Here is a 13763-nt window from a genome sequence, read left to right as displayed (position 1 = left end):
CTTTGCGCCATTCTGGCAATATGCTTATGTTGTGTGGCTGTAACAAAGAGAAAAATGAGTCCTGCACTATCCTCCTCTAAACTTTGAGACACTCGCACCTTATAGCGCCGCCGTACCCCCGGGTTGACGGCACAGGACTGTGTGCTTTACGACGAAATGCATGTGTACATCCTGCGCGGCCGGCCCGAGGGGTTGTAGGCTGAAAGCTGTGTACTGTGGAATTCTGCAATAAAGGTCTTTAAAAAAAAAAAAAAAAGTAAACTTCAGAAAAAATAATGTAAAAAAAAAATCCTCATGCATAATGGATGAGGCTAGTTTTCAGGGAAAACCCCTACACCCTGTAAGCAGTATCGTTAATAGGTAAAAGGTCAGTCCCAATAACAGTTATGTAGTGTAATGGTAGGGGAGAATATAGGTGAAAGATTAGGTGACTACCTGAGCGTATATTGGGGTACCTATATGAAACAATACTTCTCTCCACCCCCCCTTGCTTCGCCATTACCGTAGAATAATGCCTGATCTTGGCTGCACTCCTGTGGAGCAATCTCTCCTACAGCTGCTCACCTACCCTTACCACCGCAGCATCAAGTCTATGTTGAGCCCCCCACCCCCTTTCTACCTTCAACAGACCCTTAGCCGACCTACTCCAATCTCCTTGGACAGTGAAGGCCCAGATAATGAAAAATTCCATTGTTGTCTCCCAACCCCCCCACGCCCATCCCGCGCAACTCTGCTGGAGGGAGCCTTCTCCCCTGCCTCCTCTTTTTGACAGCCACGATGGGCTGGCAAAGGGTGGCAACGCCCGCTCCACCGCACCCAGCAGCAAACTACAGTGCCAGAAACTACTAATTCAGACGCTTCGCAGGGCAACCCACCACTTCCAGATGGCAAACTCAACAAGGGCCTTACAGCCACCGAGAGCTCCCTCTTATCCATGAAATCAACTGTGAATGGACTCGGATTGCTCCAAGACACCAATTGAAAGCTCACTGGACAGTGCTGGCTCTTCAGAGGACGAACAGGGCCCGCACAGGCTCTATCAGAAACAGGTGGACACCGCCTTGGCTCCTTAACCCCGCTGCTGGTCACACCACAAACTGTAGATACTATTGTCTTAACCAGAAGTCCTCCTCCAAACCCCCCTTTAATTCTTCTTCTCCCTCCTCCCCACCCCCTTGACCTCCCCGGTTTCTTAAGCCCCGGCGTCTCTGTTAACAGAGGTGGCCATAACCCACTTTTAATCTGCCCTTTCAACCCCTGCCAAGTCGTAGCCCCCACCTTCGGATATGGTACTCTGTTTTTATCTATTTGGATATGCGGCCATTGCAGCAAGTCCCAATCATTGTTTTTACGTTACCCTCACCGGCTTCCTTACCTACATTGGCTAAACCAGGGCAGCAGCACTCTCCGTCTCAACTCTATATCAGCACTGCGGGGCTGGATCTCGCAAAAGGTGGCTCCACGCACGGATCCCTGGGGAATACACACCCTTTCCATGACATGGCTCCCTAGGCTGACACCTGGCTTCTGACCCTCGATGTCAGAGGGATTCACTCAGCAAAAAGGCAATATGCTGTTTACTCTTATGCCAAACGCTACAATGCTCAAATCATCCTTCAAGAGAAGCACCTCACAATACCGGAGTTACAGCATCTCTGTAAGCACTGGAGAGGCCACATCACTGCCTATGCCCGTGGCGCCTTTGTTTGGGTCCGCCCCGGCGTCCCGCTTCAGCTCAATGACTCCACAGTGGACAGCGAGGGATGCTTTACTATCGTAGAGGGTCTTCTTGACTGCTCCAGAGTCCTCCTGGCGAGCATATATGACTCCAATACTGAGCAAGAGGCTTTCTGGACCACTCTTTCCCACACACTGTCAGGCAAAAAGGGGACACCGTGGATTTTAGCAGGTGACTACAACTGCCCTCTTGATATCTCCTTGGACCGCTCCCGCCTCCCCTGTATCTCATTCTCCTCTACACCTTCAAGCGGCGCAGCTCACAGGTGGCCATCCATAGGTCACTAATGGAAACTTGTTGGTCGCTTCATTCAAATAAAAAATCAGGTGATTGTTAAGCGCAACTACTCACCCATAAGGGTCTCAAGGCGGTGGGGGGTTCGCAGGTTCCAGTCCATCAAGAAGGGGATCTGTCGAAGAGGCAGGTTTTGAGGTTTCTTGCGAAGATTGGGAGCGATGTTATCTGTCTGAGGTGGAGCGGAAGGTCGTTCCAGGCTCTGGCCGCGCGGAAGGAGCGGCCTCCCGATCTGGTCTTTCTGGTGCGGGACATTCCGGTGAGGAGATCTATTCTTTTTACTGTGCGGTGGAAGACCTTTATGTGGGTCTTGATCACTTTGTTCTGATGGCCACTCTCCTGGATACGGCCACATACTCTTCGAGAATGATGCACATTGGGTCGACATCTCTAGGAGCACTCAGATAGCTCCGTGCCCACATGGTGTCTGCCCAGAGAGAAATTGGAAGACCCAGCTTTCCAAGTCTCTCATGCTCAACATATCACTCACCACCAACAGTGGCTCGACATCCTTGTGTGCTTTCGCAGAGTGGAACATCTTTAGGGTGGTCATGCGAGTGCATTGTATCCAAGAAATATCTAAGGTTCACAAACACTTGATCTGGAATTAATCAAAGCCAAGAGCCTGATTTTGGACCTGGATATGGCAGTGGTCCTTGATGCTTTTAAGCAGGAGGCACTGTTGAATGCAGGACTCACTATGCCGAGGTCCTTGACCATATGTGCTGCTTCAACTTCAAAGCTTACAAAGATAAAACACACTTTGAAGGAGACAGATCAGGCAGGCTCCTGGCCTGGCAGGTCTGCCAGGACTCCTGTTCCGGACCCATACTAGAGTTCACCTCGCCAACTGGGAGCACCCTACATACCCAACAGGCTTCTTTAGATGCGGCCTTCTCTTACTATTCATCTGTCTACACTGCTGCTCCTCAGGTGACAGAGATCAGCTTCTTTCTCTCCTGGTGCCCCCTTGCAACGGTTGCTCCGATCTGCCGAGAGGAGTTAGATGAGCCCTTAACTACTCAAGAGATTAAACAGGTCATTTGCATGTTGGCTAGGAAAAAGGCCCTCGGCCTGGACAGCCTCCATGTTAAATATTAAAGCACTTTCAGTTCTCTCCTTGCCGCCCCCCCCCCCGGCCTGGTCGAGGTCTTGGAGGAGGGCTTCCCCACTAAAAGCCTTTCCCCCCTTTCCCCCTCTCCGTTCAAATCCATTCGGGCATCGCTACCAAAGCCCGACCGTGATCCGGCTCTTCTCATGTCATATCGCCCCATTGCTATCCTCAGCCCGGATTACAAAATTCTGGGAAAGGTACTTGCCGACCACTATGCTCAGGTGCTTCCTAACCTAGTTCACCCTGGTCAAAACAGCTTTGTCACAGGACAGAGCACCTCCCAAAACATTTAACGCCTTTTCCACCCGATAGCCAGGCCCCCGCCACTGACCCTATGCTTGATTCTTGATCTAGAAAAAGCTTTTGACACCCTGAAATGGGACTACTTCTTCCAGGACTTGGCCGCACTAGGAGTGGGTAAAAGCCTTCAGACATAAACATGGTTATTGTACACCGCTCTTAAATCTCTGGTCCGATTAGGCCGACTAGTCTCCCAGGCACCAGACAGGGCTGCCCCTCTCCCCTCTTGTTTACACTTGCAATGGAACCTCTGGTCTCCCATCTCCGGATGGAGGGAGAGAGAGGCCTGGGGAATCCCTCTAAATGGCATGATTCACGTGGTTTACCTCAACGCGGACGATCTCCTGATCTACATCTGAGACGTCTACGCAGACCTCTCCTCTATTTATGCTATGCAGAGTTCCTTTTCCCACATTACCGGCCTACAGGTCAACTGGGCGAAATCCTATGTGTTCCCCAGGGGGGCATCACTGCCCCCTATTGAGGTTCAGCTAATTGGGGGCATCACCAGAAATGGAGGGGCGCGGCCATTCTATACTTAGGGTTTCGATTATACAATACCCCGCAGATGTATCTGAAGCAATTTCCAGCAAAACTTCACAATAATTCACAGTAGCAGGCCAGGAATTCATACTCCTAAAAATATTTGTAAACTGCATTTTTGCAAAGTCTGCTAACCATTTCAATGTTCGCTTTCCCTCCAACTACCTTTTTCCTTACCCAGGAAGACGATTTGCTTCTGCCCTTGTCAGGAGTAAATTTCCAACCTTTCACAGTAAGGGAAAGATTAGAGAAGAGCTGGTGAAAGCCCCTAAATCATGCAAATTAGTATGTTTGCAGAGGCTCAAAGGCACATCACAACCCTGGAACCATTGCTTAATGCTACCTCCAGCCTCAGTATGTAGGTATGTGGAAAGATGGCAAAATACAGGAACTGCTAGAATTCAAACGCTACTATAGTATGAGCCCATGCATAATCAGAGAGGCTAATATAAAAGCTTTTATATAATGAGATTGCTGCCATAATTTGTCGCCACACTATGTAGCATCAAAAGGGGCAAGTAGATTTTTTAACAGGACAAGTAGATTACTAAAACAACCTGTCCTTATGGGCAAGTAGATATTTAATTAAATTCAACACCCCTGAAAAAATTCCAAATTTATACATGGTAGTTTCCAATACTCGCTAGATGACCTCAATGGGCCTTAAATTTGGCGATGGATCCCACGGTTGACAGATCTCACCAGTCTAAGCAACCGCTAGAACCCATCGCCATCTACGTTGCTGGGCCTAGTTGACCTGAAACTAACCGATGTCTGACACTGTCCACATGGGAGAAAAAGACTACATATTATATTCCAATGTCCACAGATCCCACTCCCGAATTTGCTAGATCTTTGTTTTCCCAACGGTATGTACATGGGTTCATGCCTCAGATATTGAAAAAGCAGTGCTTTCTGATCATGCACCAGTAACAATGGTGATATATATTACCCCAAACCCCGCCCCAAGTCCTGGAAAAAGCATGAGAGAGCATTTTGCTCTACTAAATAGAGATGTGAAGATCTTTGCCAAGATTCTGATACTCAGGCTAAACAGTGTCTGCCCGACTTTAGCGTCTTACCAGTCTGGCTTTAAAAGAAATAGATCTACAGGAACCAACATCCGGCTGGATCTCAATGAAATTGACAAGGTTTCTGTATCGGGGTTCCAACACCTCCTTCTCTCATTGGTTGCCGAAAAAGCATTTGATCGAGTCGATTGGTCATTTCTCGCTAAAACTCTTGATCGAACAGACATAGGTCCCCACATGAAAGCCTTCATCGAGGCAATCTACAAGGGTCCTACTGCTAAACACCAGATATGTTCACATTTTTCTGAATCAATCGGTGTGACCAAGGTATGAGACTAGGTTGTCACCTACCACCATCTATGCTTGCCTAGACGATGGAACCACTGCCAACTAGTTATAGCCAACCCAGTCATTACCAGCTTGGAAACAGCGACGTGACAGGTTGAACTGGCCTTTTTCCCCAACGACATCCTATGTTTCCTTACTAACCCCTCTAGTTCTCTCCCTGTCTTACTGGAGGAACTTGAACAATTTAGTTCAGTTCAGATTCCAATTGTCCTTGGCTTGGATCGACTACTTAGGGGTGGACAGTGAGGAGTGGAGGCACATTACTGCAGGTGACTGAGGTCTCCAGCAGTAATGTGCCTCGACTCCTCACTACTATATTCAAGGATTTAGATTGATGGGGAGATTGAAGATATAATGGGAGGGCAGAATAAACTTCATTAAGATGAATTTCTTGCAGAGACTGCTTTGCCTTTTCCGTTCGCTACTGGTGAAGTTTCTACAGAAGTGGTGAAATCACAGAGTCAAAAACTTTAAGCTTTCATATGGAATGAGCAGTATAGCCAGGTCACTCCTGCTTAGGAGCCCCGAAGAGGGGGGCATAAAGTCCCTGATATTGATTGCTACATACTGGAGCCTCACCCAACGCCAGCTATGGTATGATATTTCCTAGATGTGAGTAAATTTGGGATGCCCTGGAGCAAGAGAGCAGCAAACACCCCCTTCACCAATTACTATGGATACCCTTCCCCCACACTTGTTGCACTCCGGGTAACCTGAGGTGGGCCACCAATCTGACCCTGCAATACTGAAACAAGGTGCTCTGGGCGAATGGAGTGACAACCTACCCCTTCCCCTCTCTACAGTGGTCGGGAACCCTAATTTCCCACTAGGCATGATGGACATAAGATACCGGTCGTAGGCAGTGTAGGAAGGTGGCTCTGTATATACTATACCAACGTAAGGTATAGTGTGCACAGAGTCCAGTGGAACCCCAAAGGTAGGCAGAGGTAAAAGTAGATAATACCCAACTCTCTATGTGCGTTAGTGCGGGCGAGCAGTAAGGCTTTATCAGGGGGAAGTGTTAAGCATTTATTGTACACATTAAGGCAAGAAATGATGTCACACACTCAAAGACTGAACTCAGACCAAGTTGTTTGTATAAAAATATTATTTAGTTGCATTTTTCTTTTCTAGAACCAAGCCAAGCCTGGTACAGGTAAGTATAATAACACTCTGCAAGTATGATGCAGTTAAATGCAGTTTGAATGCAGTTGAATGCAATTCGATTGGTTACAGGTAAGTCAGTTGTTTGCAAAACAATTGGAATTACTTTTTAGATTACTTTTCAGATTACTTTTTCTACTCAGTGTGATATTCCTAGATATCACACTGGGACATTTCCCAGAGAAAAGGTTAAATAATTCAGTTTTGGTACATTTGCAGCTTCTTAGGGTTTCATACAAACCAACTCCATATTGAAGATTTTTCACAGAAAAGCAGTCAATACAGTCCCATGGGAGAAAACAGTGTTATTAGTTTATCGGTAAGTGCTTAGGTTTTGAAGTTGATATTCTGGGGTTAGAACCAGGATTCCCCCAGGGTCAAGGATGCACTCTAGAAGCACCCTCAGCGGCATTAGGGCGGCCGGGTGCAGAGTACTGAGGCCCAATGTTATTAAATGGGGGATGGGGGGGCTCCGGTTGGTGGCTGCTCATGAGCAGGCCACGAGGTTGTGGGAGCAAAGCTCCTTGTGTTAGGCTCAGGGCAAAGGGGGATCCAATTCAGCACACAAGGTGCACCTACAGTGCCACAGGGGAAGCTGGGTGCAGGGTGTTTTGGCATCAGGTGCCCTGTTGATTTCAATGGGATTCTCCGGTTACAACAAACACTGCAGGCTCAGGGACGAAGATCTTCTGGAGGCGACCACCGGTTGGAGAGGTAAGTTGGGCTGCTGGGACATCCGTCAGTTGGGCCACCCAAGGCCATGGGATGTCGGGTGCAGAGATGTCTTGACACCAGGTTTCTCTTACCGGTTCCGGACGCGGTAGGGGGGGGATCCTCCAGAAAGGGGCTGCAGGTGTCGGTTGGAGACTTGAGGTAGGTCAGGGATCACCAGACCCCAGGTCAGGATCACCAGGGAGACCTCCTCGTCGTGGTGGGCCACTCTAACTTGAGTGTCAGGTGCAGACTTGCGGATTTGGCCAGAGCCAGATTCTGTGGGTGAGCAAATCTGGTGCTCACGGGAGACAAAGTCTGGTTTGGGAAGGCAGGGCAGGTCCTCCGGGTTCTTGGGGGCTGCTGACCGCAGGATACGCTGGGATTTTGCTGTAACAGGTCGAGGTCGGGAGAGGCGGGGACGGCTAGGGTCAAGTCAGTTGGTATCCTCCTCTTCTGCTCCTAACTTGGTTTTCCTGTCGACTCTCCTGCCCAAAGTGGGGGTCAGAACCGGTGTGGGCCAGTTGCTGGGAGCAACAAATGGCTGGGGTAGCTCACAAATGCAGCAAGCCTTTGAAACTTTCCCTTCGGGGACCCTGCCCATCCTGGGGGAGGAGGCTAGCCACCTCTTCCCAGGATGTGCTGTTCCAGGACCCAGAGAGTGGCAGGCTCTCGACTAAGGGGGTTCAGAAACATGTCTGGTGGTGGCAGCTGCCGAGCAGCCACTGAGCCAGGGCACTAGAGCTAGGTCTTTTTTAGGGGGCATCTCCAAGATGCCCTCTGAGTGCATTTTTCATCAAATCCAACCCACACTGCCATCAGTGTGGGTTTAATGAGCTGAGAAGCTTTTTTTCTTTTTTTTAAAAGTATTGTTATTAAATTGAACAATGATAAATCACATCGTAATTTGAAAGATATTTGGCATATTTCATCATATACATCCGTCATCTGGGTAGTAAAGTCAATGCAATTAGGGTGGATCAAGACGTCGCCTATCTGTACGTTGCAATTCCAATTCCGTTGATGGGGACACACATAAATCACCTTGTGCGCATTCCACTTGCCCCATTTTTTATCCCATTTCTTCGGGCACCCTCTCGCTTTAAACACCTCTTTTTCCACAATCATGCAGTTATCATATTCTCTAACCCATGTCCGAAGTGAGGGTCTGTTCGCTACTCCCCATTTCTTCGCTAATGTGCTGAGAAGTTTGATACTAAACTTACCAGTTTTCAGTAAAGCCATTATGGTGCTGTGGAGTTCGTAATGACAAACTCCCATACCATATACTCTTGATGGTATTATTGCACTTACAATGTAAGAATTTACTTAAACACTGTAGGGGTACAGGGGTCATGCACCTGTAACCTCACCACAGGTATAGTGCACCCAGCTTGGGGGGGGAGGGGAGGAGGGAGGAGGTTACCTTTGCCAGGGCAGTGGATTGTATGCGTGGCACACAGAGATGTGTGCCATGTCGACTCTTCATTTAGTTCTGCACCAAAACAAGAGTGTGTGTGAGAGTGAGTGAGTGAGTGAGTGAGTGAGTGAGTGAGTGAGTGTGTGTGTGTGTGTGTGTGTGTGTGTGTGAGAGAGAGAGAGAGAGAGTGTGTGTGTGTGTGTGTGAGATAGTGTGTGTGTGAGACAGTGTGTGAGAGAGAGAGCGAGTGAGTGCGTGTGTGAGAGAGAGTGAGTGTGAGAGAGTGTGTGTGTGAGAGTGTGTGTGTGAGAGAGGGAGTGTGTGTGTGAGAGAAAGAGTGAGTGAGTGTGAGTGTGTGAGAGTGAGAGAGAGTGTGTGTGAGAGAGTGTGTGTGAGAGAAAGAGTGAGTGAGTGTGAGTGAGTGTGAGTGTGTGAGAGAGAGTGTGTGTGAGAGAGAGTGTGTGTATACGTACACACACACGTGCAGGGCTCAAAACAAGTGCTGTAGCCCTTAAAGGTCTTCCCTGGTCGCAGTGCCCTTGGTACCTATGGTACCTTTTACAAGAGACTTACATGTGGCCAAAGAGTTAAACAGATTACAAATATCACAGTACCAATGACACCCCAGATAGTCCTATTGAGTAAGGTGGACATCAAAGGATTAGGCCCCCTTTCCTCAGTCACAACTAAACTGATGATTCATTTTCTCCTGGCTGCCAGGTTGGTTGTTGCCCTGAGATGGTAGGGCATAGCTCTGCCGACAAAGTAACCATGGTGGACGAAGATATGCGATGGTGCGTCTTAAGCCATGCTCAGAAATAACTGTGGTTGACAAAGATATGAGATGGTGCGTCTTACTGCCAAGCTTAGAGATAAACTCCCTGTATGACAACATATGGGCCACTTCTCACACAAGTTAAAAGAGATGCAAGGGTACCAAATGGCCGCAGAGTTCATTCACCAAGAGGCAGAGCGAGAGAGAATTAACCCCCCACAACCACATCTGGCCTTCCAGGAGAGTGAGCAATATCTCATTTTCACCCATGAAATCGGTATTACATCTGAGAATGTATTGCATAATGTTGAACCCCTGCCTCTACACTACATAATTTGTGGGTTAACCCGGCGATCACCTGTACGAGCCATAGAAAATGGTTTCGTAAAGTTGTTTTTAAAAAAAGGCCTCAAACTCCTTGGTTGTTCAATAGCCCCTGCTTGTCCCGTGGCCATCTGAAAGGGGTTCTGACAGTAGTATTCGCAAAGATAGAGAGAGATAGAGAGAGACAGAGAGAGACAGAGAAAGACAGAGAGAGCGAGAGAGAGCGAGAGAGAGAGCGAGAGAGAGAGCGAGAGAGAGAGCGAGAGAGAGAGCGAGAGCGAGAGAGAGAGCGAGAGAGAGAGCGAGAGAGAGAGCGAGAGAGAGAGCGAGAGAGAGAGCGAGAGATAACTGATTATAAAGGTGATATTAGTGAAACTGAAACTTGAATATTGGAGAAAACTGGGAAAATTAGGCGTTTGTAAATCAGATTGCGCTTGCGATTGCATGGAACGATTTTGGTATATAGTGGGTATATTTTATGATAAACTATTTTGTTGACATAAACACTGCTCTGATCCTACTGCAGTGATGTAGACTGGTGAGATACCTCCATACTGCATTTAACTGGGAAGCACATTTTAATGAAGAGGCTGTTGTCATAACAAAGCATCCTCTAGGTGAGATGCATTTTCTCTTCATGACTTTTTGTCACCTTGTTCTTTATAAGATGGAAGAACAGGTATTCACTGACTCGTTTTTACTTCCAACATCTTTAGCAATTAGAACTGAACTGCTTACAGCGTGACAGTTATGGGACTGGCTTTCAGAACACAGACAGAATTTTTTTATCTTGAGTTTAAACAGGAGTTGTGGACAGGGCGAGTGTTGGCAATCAAGGACATTGTGTATGGAAAGATGATGGTTTGTACATAATCAAAACGATGAAATCACTGATTAGGATATACAAATATTGGAGATTTGGCCCAAGTTGATCTATATTTGAAAACTGGTTGCTTTCATATTCATGCTGGAAAAGTGAGCAAGGGACCCACGTCTGGGCATACCCTGCCAACATAGGGCGAACAAAGCAAACACAAGGATTCAACCCAGATCTGTGACTGGGGATGAGTGTCTGAAAAGTTTCAGCGCTCTGTCCATCATCTTCTTGGGTTTGCTTTGTTGGCCCAAAGTTGGCAGGGTATGCCCAGACCTGGGCCCCTTGTTTGCTTTGCCACTGGAATCAAGCTAGCCTGGCTGATGAAGGGTGTTACCCAGAAACAGGTCCCAGGATGCTTTTTTCCGGTTCAGGGAAGACCTGGCTTGGCAGGTCAAGCTGGACTGTTCCCATGAGGCACAGGGACAAGGGACAAGACTGATTTGCATATAGCTGGGTCTGAACGGAGGTGGCGAAGTGAGCTAAAGAATGGATGGATTTAACCCAGATCTGTGACTGGGGGTGAGTGTCTGAAACGTGTCAGCGCTCCGTCCATCATCTTCTTGCGTTTGCCTCGGAGACAACATGGAGGGCAGATGAGAAACGTGAAAAAGAGCTGTAAAGCAGCCAGCAGGGAGCAAGGCATAGCACTTTTTTTTTTTTTAATGGCGGGCCATGTGAGCAATGCAGATGGATGGGGCAAAGCAACACGAACAGCTAAAGCAACATGGATGGCAGGTATTGAAAAGCAACACTAACAGTGGGCAGGGAGGGTGGGAGCAAAGCAAAAACTGACAGCAGACACGGAGGGTGGGGGCAAAGCAACACTGGCATCAGACAGGAAGGGTATGGGTGAAGCAACAGCAAGGGTTGGTCTAACGTGTGCTCCAATGAGCAGCTTTAGGGAGGAGGAGGGTTGCTGGGATATAATAAACAGATATGTATAACTTCAAAAGTGTTCCTACATGTGTGTATGTTATACGCAGCTATAAATGAGGTGATATCCATTCATGTGAAATCATTAAAAATCAGCAAGGGCGGGGGCAAAGATTTTCTGGCAGCGGGCAGGGAGGATGGGGGCAAAACAATACTGACTGCAAGGAGGGTGGCTGCAAAGTAACACTGATGGCAGGAAGGGTTGGGGAGGGCAAAGCAAAACAACACGGGGAGAGTGGGAGGGCAAAGCAACAACATGTGCAAGCCCAAGGACTCCAATGGAATGCTGCAACTAAAATTAAAAAGTACCTCTGAAATCGAGAGCAGTGTAAGGAAACCTGGCAAGGAAGCAGTACTTGGGCCATGCTCCACGGGAGCGATAAACACACAAAGTAGTGAAGCCAACACGCTCTGACCAAAGAGCAGCAAGGAAATTAGAGCGACGATGAAGCATTGAGGGGGCTCAAAGCCCCCTATAATTAAACAGAATGTCTTGCAAGTGCCAGCGTTGTCTCAGGTAGGACCTACAGACCCTCAGGGATTTATCAATGGATGTACCTCTTGAGGCTCCTACAAAAATGACGAAATATGATGAGCTTACACAAAGGTATCATTATGACTTGTTATCTACTTACTTGGGTCCTGTTGATGCTGGAAGGTTTGCATCCATTGTTGCTGGTTTAAAGGCCATTGCTGCCAAGGCTGTCCACTCTGATCCCACATTGTTTTTTCTGTCCTAAATCAAATATAAAAAATACAGTTTTTTTATTTTTAAATTTTAATAGAGTATGACATTTTAGCAAAATCACAGAGTAAATATTGCACAGAACAGACATTTTGATTGGCAAACTTTATAATCTATGGGATGTTTATTTGTTATGGGAATGATGAAAGCAGTACTGGTAATAGTTTCACCTGCAATTGTTGGTTTAACCTAGCTAACATTATTAGCAGCGAGATAACTATGCTCCACGCAAAGGCACTAGCTTCTGCAGTGTCTTTTTATGGTCAGGCTTGACTGCGCAGCTGTCGCCAGACAATCATGTGAGTATCACAGGAGAGGAGCCTGGGCCAACCCACAAGTTGGGAGCTAGGAGTGTATGTTTTGACTGGTCAGAAGTTGTGTGCTTCCACAGAAAAGGGCTTTCTCTCTTCACAGCTATGATTGTTTTATTTAATTTATCCAGCGGTCCGAGTTTGATCTGTCAGGGGAACACACATGCCACTGTCATGGTAATAAAGTGCCTTTGATAACTAGATAATTTAAGGTGTTGTTCTCTGGCAGCAGCACAGATGGGGTTAAGAAATGTATTAATATACAGGGATTTTTAGGTTTGGCTTGACAGTGCCTCCGTAAATCAAGCCGATTAGCATTGCCAATGCTTGTTTAGCAGACGCCAACATCATAAATGTGTAGTCTCAGCTTGTATGGGAATTGATTTACTCTCCTACATCACGAATAAGCTATCCAGACATCAGACAGCTAGAATCTCTACTTAACTGGATATAAGGAGTTCTGTTTTTGAAATTATCAGCTGGCGGTATTGCAGGTGGAAAGTTACCACCAAAAATTGCCTTGGGTCCCCGTAGCCGACCCATCTTCCCTGTTCCGGGCATTGAGTTTTACCCAGCCCTAATCCTGATCTCTTCCCCTTCTTGATACTCCTATGGATTGGTAGGGTCCCCCTCTCAGGGGAGCACATGCTGCTATTTCTGATTGTAGATTGCCTTGTGGTTTTTGTTTTTTCTGGTTGTTATTTCAGTTTAAAATGAAACCGTATAGTGGGGTCCGGATGGTGTGGCTATCAACGCTGCTAACTCCTGTGCATCTTCCTTAGCCGCAACGCGCGCTCTACAATGTGTATCATATGCTCCTTTTGTTTACTAGCGGCCGGCCGGAAGGTTGTAGGCCCATCTTTGTATATTTTTTGAGTTTTGTAATAAACGGTTTAAAAAAAAAAAAAAATTGCCTTGGGACAGGTAAATAAAAGAGAAAGTGGTCTAAACAGCAATCCTTGAGAAAATAATAAAAAAAGTATTCAGTTTTCATCTGACGATTGCTAAAGATTTCGAGAGAAGACTGGATGGAAGCGTAACACTGGCGAGTACCCAGAGAAAGTGAAAGAATGGGACAAGTGTTGCAAAAGAGAAGAGGGACAAAAACAAAGTGCAGCTTTCAGGTTACAATAAC

At 47.1% G+C, this 13763-nt stretch overlaps 1 protein-coding gene across 2 annotated transcripts in view; it reads right to left on the bottom strand.

Moving 5' to 3' along the window:
- PNISR (PNN interacting serine and arginine rich protein) overlaps window positions 1–13763 on the bottom strand; it is a 362924-nt gene that overhangs the window by 308720 nt on the left and 40441 nt on the right. For both annotated transcript variants that reach the window (XM_085611119.1, XM_085611118.1), the window contains exon 2: window positions 12208–12308. In XM_085611119.1, coding sequence (XP_085467245.1) covers window positions 12208–12295 — 88 coding nt within the window. In that variant the 5' untranslated portion in view covers window positions 12296–12308. The remainder of the gene's footprint in view (window positions 1–12207; window positions 12309–13763) is intronic.

The sequence above is a fragment of the Triturus cristatus genome, chromosome 6 (genome assembly GCF_964204655.1).
Source record: "Triturus cristatus chromosome 6, aTriCri1.1, whole genome shotgun sequence".
Taxonomy (NCBI): Eukaryota; Metazoa; Chordata; class Amphibia; order Caudata; family Salamandridae; genus Triturus; species Triturus cristatus.
This window is presented reverse-complemented; position numbering and strand designations above follow the sequence as displayed.